Raw genomic sequence first — 19,944 nt, forward strand, 5'->3', positions numbered from 1 at the left:
CATATCTCACAGTGGTACTGTTATAGTAAGCGCAAACACAGTGGCAGGTTGATAAGGAAAAGCAAATTCATTCAGGTATTCTAATGAAACTAAAGCTTAACAAAGCTGCTGAGGGCTTTTATGGAAATTAGCCGTTGTATAGGAGTTCATTAAGGTCAGGTTTAACGCATTAAAACCTATAAATTCAAAAGTACTCAGTGATAACAAATATGACGCCAAAGCTGATAAAGAAATTCATGCCAATTGTGAATAATTCAGACACAAAGTAACAATGCTGTCACGAAACATGGCAGCTGAATTCAGCGTGAGATTAAACAGTCGGGGGGGATCTATTTCTTATCTGGCCAGAGCAGAAAACACAATAGCAGCCATGATGCAGCAATGCTAGTTAATGGTTTCCCCCTCAGGACCCAAAAAACAGCACGTTCACCATCATCTGGCTGTTTACTTTGTGACTGATAATCTCATTAACTACACATAGGCCTCCATGCTGCTGCACCAAATTCGAAACACTGAATGCATTTGTGTGGCCCGTATGCACGTAAGCGGTGTGACATCTTTATCTACAAACGGTATGTTCATACCTTCAATTAACAATGTCCATTAGTGCCGTCCTCACTGAAATGCTACCGGCTAGGTTACAAACAGAGAGTTGAACCAGAAGCTATTGACTGAAACTGGAGGCTGACCATTAGGGATCATGCAGTGAAGAAACACGTGACCTGCTCACGTTTTCATCTTGGAAAAATAAATAAATACATAAAATCATAGTGTAGTGCCCTCCAGTTAGCCAATTCTTCCCCTGTCAGTCAGCTACAACATGCAGGGGTATCAGACATTGGGGCTGGAGTTTCGGTTGCTAGGCCACTGATGGAGATTCAGTGTAGCAAGGGGGATAGAGGGAGGGGAAGAAGGGAAAGAGGTAGGAAGGGAGGAGTGGGTGGCTGTAATGGCAGTGCAAGAAGAGGGGTATAGGGTCTTGATACTCTCTCTGATTCGCTCTCTATGCAAATCACAACAATCACAGGAAATGCCTGGGCCTTGGCTCCAGCTAATTGCCAAGGCAATAACAAAGAAGGGCTTCCTTTGAGCAGAGAAGCAAATTAAACATTAGTTTAGAGTTTTCTTGGAGACCGAGGGATGTTATAATTACCCAGAAACCAACACATCAGCACTTTGCACGCCACGCGTCCCACTCTCGAAGCCTGGCGGAGGAAAACAAATGTATCTCATATTCTGGGAGAGAGGCGTTTTTGGGGGGGCGGGGGCGATGAGAAGAGGAGTACCAGGAGGGAGATGGAGCAGAGGGGAGAGAAATGTACGAGAGAGGATAGTGAAGGGCATGGAGAGGGATGAGAGCAGAAAGCAGGGGATGGGGGAGGACAGAGACGGAGAGAGATGCGGGGGGATAATGAGGGGAAAGGAGGTGGAGAATGATAGCCCATCTCTCCAAACCACTCCATGCTGGTAGTGGGGCATCTAAATGTACACCCACTATTAGCATATTGACCCCACCCCTCTCCTCTGGCCTTTTTTCTCTCTCATTACCATCAGGCATGGTACATGGGACACGCGAAACACAAACCATGCTCATTTCCCATCACAGGTTAGACTAAATGTCACCCCAGGGATGAAATGAGAACACAGAATAAATGGCACGTCTGTGCCGTGCAAATGTGTGCTAGCTTGGCCGTCTAGTTGGCCACCTAAGGGTTAAGTCTGCAAGCACTTCATTAATGTGGGTCGGTGCAACGGAGCATGTTGCAGGCGAAACAAACAAGTCTGGATCTCGCTGAGATATGCAACCATGGAAACTTCAGGAGACGTCCTTGGATATCCTCCCCTCCGGGAGAGGGAGGCAGAGTCCCTGCCCCAGTCAGGAGGGCCGACATTGGGCCTTGAGCAACGTGATGTGTCCTGGATGGCTGGTTCTATGTTTGATCTATGTCTGAGGGCAGAGGCAAAGCCTGACACATCCACCCGGTCTGTCTAACCTAAATGTTCATTCAAAGGGCTTGTATCTCCCTGCAGCCAGACCCTGCCCTCTATCTGTCTGTAGGTCTATCTGTCTATTTCTTACCAGTCTGCCAGTTTGACATACTGTCTGTCTGTCTCCCTGTTGGTCTATCTGGATTTAGCGTCTGTATGTTCGTCTGGCTGTTTGTAGGTCGAGTCTGCTTCCAGAAAGTCTGCCTTCTCTCACACCGTATGGATGCATGAAGTCATACGAGCCACTGACCATGCCCTGGAAATCTAATCATCCAGCACAGTTGGATGTTTGTTTGTGCTTGTACACACAGATGTGCAAACAGCTAGCCATGTACACAAACAAAAGGAGTTCCACTCAGCTATGATAGGAGCATTTTTTTTTTTTTGTAGAGAGAACATAGCCCTGGCTGTTATGCACTCTTGTTGGTATTTGTGCTCAAAAAAGCACAGGTTGCGTGTTGTATCAGTCACACAAGGCTAACCCCCTTCTCACTCCATACACTCATTTGCACGCACACACACACACGCAAATCCCCCTACATCAGCAAGCCAAACTCATAAAACACTGACTCTCTAATTGGCATGTAGTAATTTTGCTAGCTCCTATAATAAAAGAAACTTTTTTTTCTACCCCAATTACTTCTCCATGTTTATGTAATGGGGCTTGTTATTTTCTGACTTTTAATATCCCCCCTCATATAACTGTAAGCTATGTGAATAACAGCCACGGGTCCTCAAGGATCTGTTACTTTTAGGGAAATCAGGGCTGCGGTGATACAGTATTTGCAAGCAATCCAGAGCAGTGACATCAGTTAATTACAGAAATTGGAGCGGGATCAGGCCAGGCATGAGAGAGATTATGACACAAGGGCAGAGTGAATGGCTAGAGGGACACAGCCCAGTGTTTCTGACACCAGCATTCAGGAAGAGAAGGAATTACATCACTGTGTCAGGGTTATGTAAAACACTAGACTCAAACCCCTTCTGAGAGAAACGTTTAGGAAGGAAACAACTCCTTAAGAGAGAGACGCAAAAAGAGAGATGGCCTATTTAGGGAAACCAGAATGTTTCTCTTTGCTTTATGCTCAGGTCACCTATGAGTATCAAAAAGAACAACCAAGAAAAGCAGAGTGAGTGTGAACTTTTGCTATAGTTCTGCATGGAAACAAAGAAAACTGCAAACAAACTCTACCAGTGCTTCTAAGAAATCTATCCCACTGACACCCAGGCTAAAGATATGCTCTGTGTGGTAAAATAGAGAGACCTGCTAGCGAGCCGGCACTAGAGGGGGTGTGAGATCTCCACCTCCTCATCAGTACGCCCAAAGATCTATCCCATAGATGCTCAGAAACCCAGAGGGGAGATCAAAGCCTGTGTGATCCAGTGGCTGTTATATCACCCCCGGCCTGCTCTCCCACCGCGGAGCCTCCTGTTACGGTGCAGGCAACGCGGGAAGAGAGGAAATACAAAACACTGACCCCGTCCCGTCTTTGCATGCAACCTTGCAGGATCTTTGAGGATTTAATTTCCCTCTTCTGCAACGACATTTACATTTCACTTTGCATTCCATTAATTTCCATTTGACCACACTTGCATGTTTCTGCTGGAAACATGAATAGTCATGAGCTGCAAACGCGCTCACAAAAAGAAGGCACACAGCCTCAAGAACGCAAATGAGTTGAATCTTTTTTTTTTTTCAGTCATTGTTCACACTCAAGACAAATCATTTTAGCCACTGCAGCAGATCCAATTTGGTATTTTGTATTTCAATTCAATGTTTATTTCAAATGAAATAATAGAAAATAGCAGCTGTCTGTTTCCTGCTGTCCCCCATTCCATTGTTCACCTTGTTATAAACTCTGATTTAAAGTCAGCGCTTCCTCCCTCCGACTCTCCCCTCCCATGTGCTACAGGAGATGAAGCGAGGAGACAGGCACGATTGGACCCTGTTTTCTTCTCTCAGCGGAAAGGCATCTCAACAGGCCTGCTATTGACCACATCCACCAGGGGAGGGAGCGGGTCAATGTAACAGAGAGCAGGGGACCATTTTGGACCACTTAACTATAATCAGTAAATGCACCCCGGTCGCAATTAGCGCAGGGCCACCCTGAGAGTGTTCGTTTTGCTCACAGCTCTGTCTGCATTTTATTCTGCTCCACAGGAACCTTGTAATGCAAATAGCACTCCTCACACCCAGTTTAACAACGGGAAAGGAGGCGGGAGGTGTGTTGTAGCATGCTGCTGTCTTTACTTTGTTTCATGAACACAGTTGCTTTCCTGTGTTTTAGGATTAATCTATAAATCCTTATATATTCTCATAGTTCACTGCTCTCACTAAGCCTGGTTGTTGTAAAATAAACCTTTTAAAATGGGGCTCACGTGGTGAGAGCAAACTGAGGGTCATCATCTGTTGTACACAGGCCCGACATTCATGATTTGCTCTGTTCAGGGTCCGCCCCGCTTCAGCTGTCCGCAGTATATCTAAAAGGGCTGCGATGACTTGTCCTCAGATGCTTCAGCAGCCAGCCTTACGCAATTAGCCCCACAAAATGGCTTCTTTTTATAAATCAAGACTTGGGAGAGCTCGTGAAGGAAAGAGAGAGAGAGAAGAGAGGCTTTTTAGGCTGAAAACAAAGAGGAGACAGAAATGTGACAGGTAGCTGGTGCTATCACACTGAGCCTCTCCGATGCACCGACACACTCCTCAACTCATTTATGATTCAATGCACTTAGTCATCCATTCTTCTCCCTTTTCCCCCTGCTCCCGTGAAGAAAAGGCAAACAAAACTGACAGACACACGGACAGACAAACAAACAAACAGAGTGCCTTTTTAACTGATGCTGGCATTTCTGTGGAACAGGTGCTGTAGTTATGATTGATTTGAGCTGCGGAGTGAATTGACGATTCAAAGAGAGGAGTCGAGCACAAAGATGTGCACACGGGTTCAAGGAGTCTGTAAAATTCTCTCCTCCTGCAGTAACGCTTGCCTTTGACTGATTCGAGAGCAGCTGAGTTAACTCCATCAGCAAGTAACAGTGTGTCTGTGATGCTTGCGCGTACAGATATTTTACTGTAGGACACCTGTTAGCACACACACACACACACACACACACACACACACACACACACAAAGAAACGCACAATAAAGCATCTGACCTCCTTTTCCCTTTAGTTTTTATTGTGCTTAAACGAAAGAACAATACATGAAGACATGCACTGATTTCAGTAAGATATTTCTTTTTCTGTCCTTGAGATTTAATGCATCTCACAGCCTCGGGGTCTGTTGAATGTTCTCAAACACGCAAAGCTCCTGCTCAAACACCCAACAACTGTATGCAGACAAACGGTACTGTCGCATATATACATATAAATATATAAATATATATATACACACACTGAAACTCTCTGCCCTTATGGCCAGCTGCGAGGGATGAGTCTTTGTGATCCTATATGGCTTCTGGATGTGATGATTGAAATGCCAGGCAGATTTGCGTGAGGGACAGAGGTCAGGAGAGAGGAAATCGAGAGAGGAAGGGAGGGATGGAAGCAAGAGGACATCTGAGAGAGGGAGGGAGGTTAAGGGAGGATGACGACGGATGGGAAAGATGTAAAAAGAAGCAAAGAGGGGAAAAAGAGACAAGGGGCAGGGTTCACTAATGAAAGTTCCCTGCTGTTTTCTCAGCTGTTCTTCTCAGTGCCCTCAGCAGTGCTGTATACAAGGCCAGAAACTCTGGGTAGGCTAAATGGGCCATCTCTCTCTCTATCCTCCTTACTCTCTCTCTCACCCACACACACACACACACACAGTAGGAATAGCGAGTGAACACACCTAAAAACCCCATCTTTGTGTGTGACTTGAAGCCTCATTGTCACCATGGTGACACTGTGAATAACGGGGTTGGTTTGGGAGTTTGGGTCTTTTGGGTAAGGGGGGGATTTGCGCTCCTCCAGCACATATGAGTGTTATGTCAAGAGCTTGGCACACATATTGACCCAGGATGGAAGCGGAGAATAGGCTTTTGGGGGGGGGGGGCTTCTCAACATCATCCTATTTTTGCATTTAAAACCTGCTCCCGAATATGTAACAGCACCGCTAACAGCAAAGGCATGCCAAAGACTTTGGGAAATTAGAAACCTACCCTTGAGTTGTAGGAGAAGCATGCCTTTCTGCAAGGAGAGCTATGACTCAAAGCCAATAATAATAACATTGTCATGGGTAAAATCTATACTTTTTCTGTGCTTAGACAGAGCATAAACGCACAATGTACACAGCTGGTAACAGGCTGCAGATGAAAGCCAATTTGGGTTTCTTTGTGTAACCGAGAGCTTCAGTTGGACCACAGGTCCCTGTGGAACAAAGACAGAGAGAGGCGAGAGAGAAAGAGGAAGAGATCGAGAGGGAGAGGGAATGAGATAGAGAAAGGGAGGAGAACGCGAGATGGGCAGAGCGAGAGTGAGAGAAGGAGGGAGGGGGTGTGGGTTTGGGGGGGGACAGGGGCGTCCTGGCCCACCTGGGCAAACAATAGCAGCGAGATGAGAGTGTGGCTCAAGGGCCCTCCCTGTCCCTAAAGTACACAGCTGTCGTTTGGGGCAGGCAGGCAGATCAAAACAGCCCCGGTCTAGTTCAGGTGTTGCACCTTCAGAAGCGAACGGACAATTTTGGAACAAGAGCCTTGGTTGCCGAGGCGACGGACGCAACAGAGAGACTCTTTTTAGAGCTCATGTGAAATGATGCATGTTCATGTTCTTCATTTCATTTTGACAAAAACACAAGACACAAAAATGGAGGGGGGGGCAGAGGGTTTTGTATAAACTCTTAAAAGACACAACAACATTTTATTTAAATCACAGATGTTAAATGTGTTTCCTACTTAAATTAATTATCCTGTAGTTCATTTGTGTGCTGAAAGCAGCTTGTGCAAGGGTCCAGGGTTGCCTGTTAATGGATTAGTGTTGTATGTACTGAGCCTTGATTTCTGCTTACGGTGTCCTTCAATGGAATACATACAGAAAAAAAAATTCTGCATCCACTTTCACATAAGATCCGGTTTCTCTTAATTAGTGCAAGAAATGAAAGTGTGGTGTCGGTGAATAACCTATGAAATTACAGAGTTTGCCTCAAGGATGGTGTGTACGTCGATGGCAGATAAAGTCTGTTTGAAGCCTGGGTGTATATGGAAATGTCATCATAAAGGGAAGACAGAGGGGAGAAAAACACATGTAATTCTCTTTCGCTGGATGTAAGGACAACAACAGTGTCTTTGTTTAAAGAGAAGCCATCTGTTTGATGATATATAGATTCTGGCTGTAATGAAACACTGTGAGGTGGTGTCGCTGCCTCCCTGACATCCCTGCTGTGTTTAAAGGGGTGATGTGAGCTATGTCCAGTTCATGCTGATAACACACAGTGAGTTGCAGTGTTCCATTAGGTGGTTTGAGAATGTGAACACTGAACAGGTTGTGTATAGCTGGGACGGAAGGTAACCTCTGTGTTTAGTCAGGCAGCATCACACACAACATGCACAGCAAATTGCCAAGTATGGCTGAGCAGCTACTGTTCACCTCTATAGTGATTAATTTGCCTCTTGTTCTTTTGCTTTTTTTTTCTTCTTTTTTATTTTTGTATTTCTGCTTTTTCTTGTTTTTGTTATCAACAATCTCACTGGAACATGGTATTTATTTTTTTTTTTTTGAAGGCTGATATATGGCGTCTTTATGCTCTTTGGTGCTTCCCCGCTTGTGCACTCAATAACCAGCTGAACTCAACAGACAATCTGACGCGCTTCGCTCGTAAAACACTGGGATTAGTCTTCAAAGCTTGGTGGGCCAGCACACAGGGAAAGTTCATTAGTTTGCATTGCTCTTCTTTTGGGAAATTTAGCAATGCAGTTTGAATTTACTAATAAAATACAGCTGTTTCCCTCCTTTGTGGCTGCCTGTCTGCAGTAGTGATATCTACCGCAACGCGGTTTGCCTAGAAGTAGACCAAAACACCCTTGGATGCTGCCCCATTCCTAATGCTAACTCTTTTAATATTTAACCAGGATCCAATACAGGAGTAATTATTTTTCCAAACAAATTACGCCTCAGGCCAAAACCACCGCAATCTGATACACCACAGCGATACATTCTCTGTCACAAGGAGCTATTAGTCATTTTAAATTATTTATTAAGCTTGGGTGAATTAGGATTTGCTTCAGACCCGTTTTATGACTAGCACACTGCTTCAACAGAATCTTGAGAGGCCATTATGTTCCAAAAAAGCAATTTTTATGAAAAGCTCCTTTGGCTCATCCTCAGAAGCCCCTAGAGACGTCCATATGTGAGGAGTTCACTGAGACACAAGATCAATGAAAGAATGACGATGCTGACGTATGTCCTGTTGAAACAGCCTTTTCTTACGACATCTAAACAAGATTGCTTTGCAAGACTTGAACCCCGACTACTCCTCAGTGCCAAAATTTGGCTACATCAGGTCCTTTGTGCTGATAAACTTCATGTCATAAACTTCCCTTGCCCTCTTGCTGACCCATGAATTGCTTAAATGATTAAACAAAAAACTTTAAGACCGCAGTTTGATTTCATTCATTTTCATTTCCTTCTTCTATTAACTAAAGCAAAAATATCTTCATAAAACATTTCTGATCCTGTTTGAAACCAACTACCCATTAAGGTGAGCAACGTGTGACGTTACTAATTGGAATCTTAAAGTCACACAGGAATGTTGCTTTATGACTTTACGAGCGGTGCTGAAAATAGCCTGTGTGGTAAGAACAGAGCCTCATTTAATTCTTCCATCCGCAATAAAAAGTATCAACATTTTTATGGAGCGACAACTGTCACAGTGAATATGAGCTACGTTTAACTGGGCTGTCGAACATCTTCTATCAAAAGCGATAAACACATATTAAAGGGAGGGAGACGCTGGACATAAAAGCAAGTGGATAAATTCGTTAAAAATGGTTGATAGAAGAAAATCAAGTTATTGTGTTGAGCCAGGGATGATACTAAATGAAGAAAGAGAGAGAGAGAGAGAGAGAGAGAGAGAGAGAGAGAGAGAGAGAGAGACAGAGAGACAGAGAGACAGAGAGACAGAGACAGAGAGAGAGAGATAGGAGGGGGGTCATCAAAGCCTCTTTTTCTCTCTGTACAGGGGCCCCAGCTGGCTGGCTGAGCGACGGAGAGCTCGGCCCACTTGCCTGCCGCAAATTAGCCAAACTATTTACCCTTGTATATGCACATTAGCAAATTCCTCCAATTGAGAAAACAAATGCATCTGTTTTGTTCTGTTGAAAACTTCACGGGAGCCTGCATGGGCCTCTGCACACCAGGCATTCTCTGTCACAGTGGCAGTTAGTCCGAACACACGCGCACACACATACACACACACACACAGCCAGCATGGAGCCAATTGCGGGTCCCTGCCGGGCCTCCCCAATCCCCCCAATCCTCTCCCCAGCTGGACAGCTATAGCTTGGATCAGTGTCCCTCAGTGTCCCTCCTGCCCTCTGTCTGTCTCTGCTTCTGACTGTTGTTAACGGGCCCTGTTTTTCACTGTCTTTATAACTCTCTCTCTCTGTAAGTCGACCTCTCTGAATTTCATCAGTACTCCCCTGACCTGCCTTAAATTAGGAAATCCAGGGTCCCAAAATGAACACTTCTTTTTTTTTCCCCCTCTCTTTAGCAAGTCTTCCCTGCCCTTGCTGCATATTTTCCATCCTGGTGTTAGCTTTTAAATATTCATGTAAGTGGATGGAAGAGGTGAGGGAGGGGGGAGGGAAGGTGGGAAAGAAGAGAAAGGGAAGGAGGGCGGGAAGGCGCTGCAGCGGTGAGGACGAGGCGGTGGGGGCTACCCCCTTTCTGGAGCTCCCCGCGGAGGGATGGCGGGCATACAGGAATGGTGGAGGGGTGGGGGGACCAGCAGGAGGCCTCATGATTTATTTAGACCCGGGGGCACCTGTGCCAGTCAGCTGCTGATGGCAGCCATCACCCTGCCAACCCACTGGTACTTGGATTCAGAAAAGAAAGACAAATCTGTGGCAAGCGGGAAAATTAATATGTGACTACTGCTGTGAGAAATTTCACCTGTGCAGTTAATGATTTTCAGACTTAAGAGAAAAGAAAATTCCATTGTGCTGTGGTCGTAACCCTTCAGTTGAATCTGGCCATTTTAATGACCATCCACTTTATTTTTTTTTCTTTTAGTTAGCCTGCGGTGTTATGCAACAACTCTACAAACACCTGTAAGGTTCCTACTTGGGTGCTGCCAACATTTGCTAACCGCCCCAAAAGCTTGGGTGAGGAAAAATCCTATGTTTCAAATAAGCCGATCAATATAGAGCAGAGAGATTGCAGCCTTAGTGAGCATGAGTGGGCGGCTCGCTGCGTTTTATCAAGGCAGCTTAATTTCCGTCAGCTTAATATCCTGGGAAATGTATGGAAATTGAACTGTGAGAGAGAACAAAGACAAGTAGCCAGGATGAAACGATGTGGTGAAACTCAGAAAGCTCCATCTTATCGTAGGAGCACACGGTCCCACACTAGCAGGGGTGCACAAATACACACACACACCACACACACATACCTGGGCAGCCTGTCAGATTGTACTGACAGGTATATCTATCAGCTAGGTGGCAAAGTTCACATGTTACCATAAGAGTTAAATAATTACAGTTCATTATTTGCCAAAACGACTGTGAGCGGCTGACTACTGTATATGTTCAGTTGCATATGCTCGACTACCGTTAGTTAATTAGCTTAGCTGCTACATGTCTCCTGCTTGCCAGCTCCTCTTTGGAGACACATGGAAGAGCTGCCCAGAGGCAAATTATAAATGAGAAACAGGTTATTAGGATTCTGTCATGCATACTAAGATGTTATGACTGTCATAAAAAGCACAGTAGTGAATACAGGGGGCAGTAATTATCATTTTAGGGGTCTTTCTTTTATATGTCAGATCCTGATAATAGCCAATGATTTCAGCATCTACAGTCAACAACAACAGGATAGTCCTGGCCCTGAGTGGTCACAAGCTGGACATAAAAAGCTTAATAAAAAACAAACCAACCAGAAAGTCAGCAAAAAAAAAAGTAACAACTTGCCACAGCAGCCACCCAGTCAGGCTGAACCTAATGAAAGCTCATCTGCATTAGTAATAATCTGCCACTGCTTGGGGGAAAGAGAGCGCTGTTCCAGGTACTGGAGAGGAATGCAAAACAACGACCTTATGCACACCCCCTGCCTCTGTCCTTCTCCCCCCCGTTCTCCTTCCCATTCAAGATACTTTCTCGAGAATCTTCCCATAGACAACACCTGCACTATTAACAGCACCACTGCCACTGAGCGAATCTGCCTTTTCCAATTCATCTTTCCTCTGTAGCAACCCGATCCTGGTGTTTACCTACCTTTCTCTCCCTCTCCGGCGCATACACACATACACTTTAACACACGCTTCACAGAACAGTAACTAATAGCAACCTCATTCATTAAAACACCCCTTGATGTTTCGCACGGAGGCAGGGTAAATGTGCTGGAACGCCTGCCCTGTCTGTCTGGTTGTGCGACGCTAACAACAGATAGAGAGACAGATAGACAGGTGGGGCAGAGGCTCGTCTTACAGCCATGCGACTCAGCCCGAGCACTGACTGCACCACCCCTGATGAAGACAGATACATATTTCATCAGTTATTAAGGCTACGACATAAGCCCGGGGGTGTCAGAGATCCCACTGTAGCATCAACTGCACCCATCTTTACTGCCAACATGAATAAAGATATGGGCTCTAAAAGTAGCATGAGAAAATGCAGAGAGTTCCATAATATGAGCTTTTTGTGAAGTTCCCATCTGGATATATTAGGATCTCCTCTGCCACAGGCCTTTAGCTTATCACTGGTTGCACTAATAGTACGCAGATACTGGCCACTTCAGATTACTGGTGACACCAACAAGCCCATTCCTCCCTCTCAGAGACCGTTGACTCATTTTCCTTTCACACACAATGTCCAATAGGCTAATTACTCAGTCTCTACTAATAGGATATATTAAGTTGCTGATGTACCCTATATGTTGCTCATGCATGTGTAAGTATGAAGTGCATGTTAAATAACAGGTACAAGCTGGCAGGTGCCGACATGTGTGCAGTACAGCTTCAGGCTCCAGAGCTGTTAATGTTAAGATGTTTAATTACTAGATGGAAATTGCTCTGTCTCTGTCGCCATTCCTCTGTCTTGTGGCAACTGAGCAAGACACTGTAACATCCACAGCTAGAGAGCCTTTTTGTAATGTACACAGACGGGGTGGGCAATGCTGAACAAGGACTATGGAAATCTTTGAAGGTAAAAAAGGTGTTTATAGTTGTTATGAACAGCTGCATTCATTGGGGTGAAAACAGAAAGGTGAGACATGTTAATTGACTATTTGAATATGGAGATTATGGCTCTCACTTAGATACAATCGCTCCTGGAAGGCTTTTATATTTTTACATGCAAAAATTAAGAATTAAAAAAAAAAGAGCTTGAGAGTCAAATTTGCTAAATTTTGATTGTCGGATTGTTGGTATTGGAAAGTTACAGAAATTCTTGGATACATTCCCCTCAGTTCCAGCACTGGAAAGGTTAAGGGGGGAGTTCAACCATCTGACAAGCACTTCACACCGGTTGTTCTGTCATGAGGAGACCATTTGCATGTTCAGGCACCTATCACAAACAAACCAAGGCATAGAGAGAGATTCACAAGTGGGTCACCCACCTATTTTCTTGCTTCTATTGGTGCCTGGTCATGCAGATAGTTTAGGGGTTTTTTTGATGCTCAGGCTTTAAAATATTTATCTCTTAGATTTCTGCCTCCACCTTAGGACCAAATTTTGCTGGTGGCCCTCACAACAACAAAAAAACAGAGACTTAAAAAAACAATAAGAAACTATATTCCTGTTCTGCCGAATAATCCACACAACTCGCTGTGAACAGTTCTCTTGCCTGTGCAGACCTCTAATAGACAGACATAAAGCGGACAAACAGAGCACTCCCATGGAGACATCAGAACCCCCATTCTTAAATGTGAAGGCCTTAGGATAGACCGGCAGACACTCATTTAGGTTGAGAGAGCGTGTTCTCCTTACTTCCCTGTCTGTTTGCATGCTACTCCTCCCTTTCACTACCAGCACACACCACAAGGCCAGCTCCTGCCAGCTGCACTGCCTCAGGAAACTTTACATAAACTTAAACAATGTCTTACTGCTTTCCACCCATCTCACGGCCTCTACCCGAGAGATACATAGGACAAATATGCCCAACTGGGACAAGACAATAATCCATTTATCTGGCACAGGGTAAGCTTGACTAGCCGGCTTACCTGTTACATCATTAGCCGTAGGCAAAAGCCGAGAATGGGAGCAGGAGAGAAGAGGAGAGGAGGATAAAAGAAACCAGGAGGGCAGGACCAAGGCTTGAGGTAATAATACATTTAAATAATTGTAGGGAGAGTGGCTATATTCAAGTACAGTCACACCAAGTGTAGAAGTGCTACAGACAGGCCTATTTGACAAGGATAGATGAGCTCAGCTACATGAGCCTGTATTCGCTCAGCACTGAAGCGAACAAAGTTGAAACTCTAAGCACCCTGAGAGCTGTTCTTGCAAATAGCACATCACTTGTTTACCTTGAATACTGGTGTTTTATTTGCATGAGTCAACCTTGTGGAAAATCCATAACTCATTTGCAAGGTTCTTACAGCACATACGACGTCAACAGCATATCTATGATGTCCAAAACGCAAACAGCCGTGCATGAGGGGTACGAAATTCCCACCAAACAGATGTAAAAGCAAAAGCAAGTGATATTGGTTTTGTAGGTACATTGTCTGCAATGAGCTTGAAATGACTCGTTCTTCAGTCTGACCTACCATGAAAAGACGGGAAAAGGAGGAAGAGAAGAAAGACAAACAAAAGGAGGATTCAGGATTCCTCCTTAACTCAGTCTCACGTAATTTCTGCTCATCAATCAAAAACAGCAGCTGTTGAGAAAAACTTCACTGCGCAAGACGTAAATATTTTATCTAAGAAGACTCAAAGGAGATGATACAGGGGGGTGTTTTTGCTATTGTGGAGGATATAGAGTAACACTGATCCAGCCAGTTAAGAGCTGGAAAATCACACCTGTATGTAATCTCTACCCTATAAAGGTACCGTCTGAAACAGAAACTGTCCTTCTATCTTCTCATCTGAAATCATCAAAGATGGTTTGATGTTCTCTTCTCTTCTTTTGAACTCACCATGAACTCTACCCACAGCCAGAGTTTGTTTTCTGCCCCAACTGCATGCGATGCTAAGACACCCGTAGTGCTCATCTCTCATGAGTTCATTCTTTGAATTGAATTGTAAGACTTGCCTCATTCCTCTCAACAAATCTTGGTAAATCACACACCGTCACACTGTACGTGCATGGCATCGCATTACAGAAAACCTTGTGACCCACACAAACACACACACACACACACACACACACACACACACACACACACACACACACACACACACACACACACACACCACTCCCAATTCCTAAAACCAGGGTCACCAAGTCCCTGGTCTAGGTTTTGGTGGCTGGTTCTGTAATTTTCTGGTCAATGTCAGCCTTTCTTTCCCCTCCTCCGCTGCCAAGAGGAAATGAAGGGATGATCTCTCCGCTCTCCTCCACTCGTCACTCCCCGAGAAAACAAACAGGAACATTTTATGGCCTGCTTGTTGACCTACCGCCCAGGAGCAACAACAGCAGGCTACTGGTGGTGTTTACTTCAGGATGAGCTACTTAAACTGATATAACAGCATTGCCCTGCTGACATGTACAATCCAATTCCCATACAGGGATCTTTATATAGGTTTTGGAGCCGGCTGGGGAGGACTGTATAAAATACACTTCAATAAACAGTAAAGCTCCAATAAAATAATACACCTGTCAGATGTTATCAAATGTTCTAATGCTGTGAAAGTTCTCTCTGCTGTAAGCCTTGTCACCTTCCAGGAAACAATGGTTTTCAGTGTAGAATATTAAAAAAAGCTAACAGTAAAACTGTAAAGATAACAAAACCAAACTTTTCTATCAACAGAATCCACTAAATGGGGACCGCAAACTTCTTTTGACAGAATCTGCACTATGCGCAGTTGCAGAGCCACCACCTGGCATGTGTGAGTGGGTATACATGTGTGTGGGGTGTGTATTTACATGTGTGGTACCATAGCTCACACACACACACACACACACCTGTTCTTCCCTCAGCCCCAGCCCCAGCCCCAGCCCCAGCCCCAGCCCCAGCCCCAGCCCCAGCCCCGGCCCCAGCACCAGGCCTGAGACCCAAACAAAGCTTCTCTCTGTACGGACACGGACACTGTTTGATTCCTCGCACAGGTCTCCCAACGCTGCCTCTGCTGAAACCTAAACACGCTGTTTGCTATGAGCGAAACAGACTGTTTGAGAAGTACCGGGAGAAGAAAGAAAGGCCTTCCCAGAGAGTCATCTGGTTCTAATGCAGGGCCCGCTGGTGTGGATTACAGGCACATATTACAGAAGAACTCGGGCTGACCCCTCATCTCTATCCCAGGGGAAATGGGAGCCAGCCATGGTGATGGGGGGCTGAGGGTCCGGGGGCCTGGGGAGCAGAAGGGTGAATAGAAGCCTGTGGGCAGGCTGCCACCCCACATGATTGGTGCCCTTCTTCAATGAGGGAGTTTCTGTGAGATCTTTTCAAAAACCCTCTATTGAAAAACAGGAAAAAACACTTTCTTCCCCTGAGCCCCTCAATGATACTAAAAAATGTCATTGCTTCAAATATTCACTGTTACTTTATCAGACATTCAGCAGGCTGTGAAGTAAGTAAACAGACCTTCTATAATTATCAAAGTAACAGTAAAACATTCTTGTTTTATCACATTAAACACAATAAGCAGCTGGCTACTCAGCAAGTGTTTGAGTTTTACTGCCCTCTCCCACACTGGAGGGGAGGGGGGGGGGGTAACTAGAAGGGGGGTAAACAAGCTAACAGGAACGGCAGAATTGGAGTGAAGAGAGAGGACTTCAGCAGCAGCTCATAAGGTTGGCAGCAAATCTGGGTGTTTGGCCAAATAATCAGCTCAGCTATGAAAACATTCCTATTAAAGCAGCAATAAATCAAACAAGATGCAGAGAGCACAATGATCTTCCAAACAGAACAAATAGAAACAAACAAAGGAGCGCATCATGTTTTTTTCTCTGTGCCATTTCCTCTTTCGATCTGCATTGTTCCATAAAATACCTAAAATAAGTCAATTTCAGAGCAGAATAATGATTATTTCAAAGTTGCAGCTCTTACCTGTAGTATCTGGACTGCAGGTAAGTGGAGCACACTGCTTTGGACACATGGCTGGCTGAACCAAAGTCAATGACTTTGACCCTGTAGGGCTGTCGAGACGGGTCCACAAGCATGATGTTCTCTGGCTTCAGGTCAGCGTGGATCAGCCCCAGGCTCTTCAGTTTCATTAGCGCTGTGGCCACCTGCTGTAGCACGGGTCTGATGTATTTGAGCGGCAGAGGGCTGAACTTGTTCTGCTTGAGGAAGTCGTACAGGTTCTGCTCCAGCATCTCAAATACCAGGCACGTGTGGTTCTTGTGCTGGAAGCACTCGTAGGCCCTCACAAAGTTGTAGTCATCCGCACTCTCCGTGCTAAGACGCGCCAGGATGCTGACCTCAATCTGACCCTGCCGTGCATAAGACGGGTGGTTCTTTAAGATCTTGATCGCCACAATCTCGTTGGTGCCCCTCTTCCAGCACTTAACCACCTGTCCAAAGGTTCCTCGCCCCAAGAATTCCAGCACTTCGTAAGTGTTGGTCATGGAGCAGAGCACCTCATGCTGCACCAGCTGGTAGTCCCCCTCATTGTTGGAGCCACTGTTCTTGGACGTTGCCGTGGAGGTGGCAGTGGCAACTGTAGCCACCGTGGCTCCACTGGCTGCTCCGTTCTGGATCATCGGTGGACCGTGCTCCTCAATGATCTGCACACTGCTGTTGTTATCAAGCTCCTCGCTCTTGCGTTTAAGCCCGCATCGCTGGTAGGTATCTAGGAGACTGACCGTGCTGCGGCGTGTCAGGTTGTGGACACCGACCCCGCCACCCACACCACTGCCACCGCCGCCTCCACCACCACTGCTGTTGCTGCTGCTGCCTCCACCCCCGCTGCCCAGCAGAGACCCCACGGCCCCCGAAGTGCTGCTGGCTGAGGTGACCACAATGTGGCCCGCGCTGGCTGGGAAGATGAGCGCCTGCTCGTAGGGCAGGGTGGAGCTTGCGACCTGCAGGGAGCTGTTGATGCCTAGGGGGCCACTGGCGGCCGACACGTTCTTGCTGCTGTTGTGGCTGTAGACTTTGCTGTGTGTGCCGTACCCTGTCATATCCCAGTTGCAACTCTGCTCCACCTTCAGTTTCTTCACGCTAAAGAAGGCACTTGACTGGAGAGTGTGAGGGGAGAACACTTGCACTTGCGAGGCCATACCTGTGACAGGAGGGGAACAGAGGGGAGGAGCAAGGTCAGGCGGGGAATGAAAGTGAGAGGTTAGGAATTTGAGAGTGTCTGAAACACGAGCGGTAGCTAGAAGCTTTAAATAAAGACAGCTTGGGTCAGAGCAGGTCATTAAAACACCAAGCATATATGCTGATGCGTCAGCACGTTAACCTCCTGAACTCTTCTTCATCATCATAAAGTAACAGGCATTAAATAACCTTAAAAATGTCATTAAGCATTTGTTGGTTTGACATTAAATTGTTTCTGAGGAGTACAAGTATTTTTTCTAGAGTTTTTGTCATAAAACATCAGATACATTAAAACTGCTGGGAAAGGGACAGTTTTTTAATACAATGAAATGATTTTTTTTTTATCTTGTTATATAACATAAATAAAAGCCAGAATGTTTAGCAAAAAGATAAGCAGATTTAGATTGAGTAGTGCTTATGCAAACCACTGGTTCATGCAGAGGAAATGCCATTTCCCCACTGTTCCCATCTGCAGCAAAGTAAATAGGCTCAGTGAATACTAAAAGAATATCCTTTCATGGGACACTCCGCAGAGACACAAGTGCAACACAAAATTGTACACAAAAACAGGCCTACAAAAAAATTCTCAAGGAATGATTGCAATTTCCTTCCCCACTACACAACCCAGCCCTTGCATTTATTGGTACACAATTACTCACTTTAGAGAAGGTGGTGGAAGAAATTTCGCTCAAGTAACTATGAAAACAGGAGAAGGGCATTGAACTCCCTCTCAACCACAGATCCTGAAGACAACAAAACAAAAGCAAAACTGCAGCGAGGCTGTGCTCTGAACTCCTGGGAACAAGCTGCCTCAGAATAAGCAAAAGCTTCTCCAAGCAAACAACTGCCCAAAAATAGTCCCTTTCTTTATCTCTCTCCTTTACAAACAGGCTTGTTTGCAACATTGCAATGATTATTACAGCACAAGGCAGATTATACGAGACTAGTAGTAATGCTATGTTTAAACAGTTTCCAGTAAACCCAAAATTAGTTTACTACTAACAAACTAAGAGCTTCCACCTGGCTATGCCGACGCCCACACACACACAATTAGGCCTTGCCGCTGATCAACTGATGCATGATTCAAAGAATGTTACGGTCGCAGCGTGCACACAAACACTAACAAAGCCCATGCATGCAAACAACCCTTAAACTTTGTTTGCTTCTAGAAAAAAAAAAGAAAAAAATCCTGCTTTTGTGTGTTTAATGGACGTCTTGAAAGATGGGAAGTTTTGTTCTGTTCAAAGATAATTAGAGGACCATTTCCCTCCAAGATGGGAGAACTTCCATAATTGTGGGCTCCATTCTGCGGACAGAAAGCAGAGAGGAGGGGACATGCCTGGTCACTTTGTCATTATTAGCCCTTTGAGTGGTGATGATGATTAATTCAGTAGGAAGCTGGCGAGCTGGAAGACCTCCAGTATACTTTGCTTCATTTGTTTGGTTTTTTTCTTGCCTTTTTTTTTTAACTCTCCTAACTTCTCTTCCTGCTCCTTTTTATAATTTTGAGTCTCTTTCTCTTGCTTGGACTTACTAATTATCTGTGTGGTCATCTGGTCTTAGCCCTAATGCTGCAGGATTGCAGATACAGTGCAGGCTCACTGTAAGCTTGGCAAGGGTGTTGTACAGTAGCTGACACGTAGTATAGCACCTCCATGTTTCCTGTGGTTCTTATTTAAGCCTCACCCAGGATTTTTTATTTTTTTGCTTTAAGCGCCCACATCTAGCCACTTCATGTCCAGTCCCATAGGTATGGCTGGTCCAGAGAGGTAATGAAGAACGTCCGCTAGGCTATTAGGGGCAAGGCTCTCTGCTAATCGCATAAGCCCTGGAGGCCAGATGTCACTCCTTGGATTACCAATTCCTGTGCCTGGACTTTACGCTAAAAATAATTTGAATGATGGGTTGCGTCACACAGCAGCGTCAACAGTGTGTGACTGAGAGCCTGACAGGATAATCACATGCACAGACTGATGGACACAAAGATGGATGGACGGACACAGGGGCCGGCCTGTCCTCTTATGGAAAATTCCAGCATTACATATCTGCCAGCATGACAGCGGATAGCTTGGGGTTTTACAAGGCCAGATCGAGGCTAGCTGCTCTTTGAATTAGCATCACATGAATTCCTCCTCAACCCTGATCTTAGTCACTCATTGACTCTCTGTCAGTTTTAACACTGTGGTCAAAGAGTTCACTTGACATTGCCTACACGGTGCAATGAACTGAAGGACACACATACTCCCCAAACTGGGAAGAGCTCTGAAACATAACTGACAGAAATCTTTAGAAATGTTTCGGAAACTCTTAAAATTCAGCTTTGACTTTTTAAGAAATTCTGCACAGCTGGTTTTGCCACAAAACTAAAGGCCGTACAAGCAGCACCGCAGTTTAGAGCC

The 19,944-nt window shown here is 45.2% G+C and overlaps 1 protein-coding gene across 1 annotated transcript in view; it reads right to left on the minus strand.

Moving 5' to 3' along the window:
* hipk2 (homeodomain interacting protein kinase 2) overlaps positions 1–19,944 on the minus strand; it is a 71,058-nt gene that overhangs the window by 36,810 nt on the left and 14,304 nt on the right. Inside the window, exon 2 of the mRNA XM_041037593.1 lies at positions 16,331–17,507. Coding sequence (XP_040893527.1) covers positions 16,331–17,507 — 1,177 coding nt within the window. The remainder of the gene's footprint in view (positions 1–16,330; positions 17,508–19,944) is intronic.

This window comes from Toxotes jaculatrix, chromosome 5 (assembly GCF_017976425.1).
Source record: "Toxotes jaculatrix isolate fToxJac2 chromosome 5, fToxJac2.pri, whole genome shotgun sequence".
NCBI lineage: Eukaryota > Metazoa > Chordata > Actinopteri > Toxotidae > Toxotes > Toxotes jaculatrix.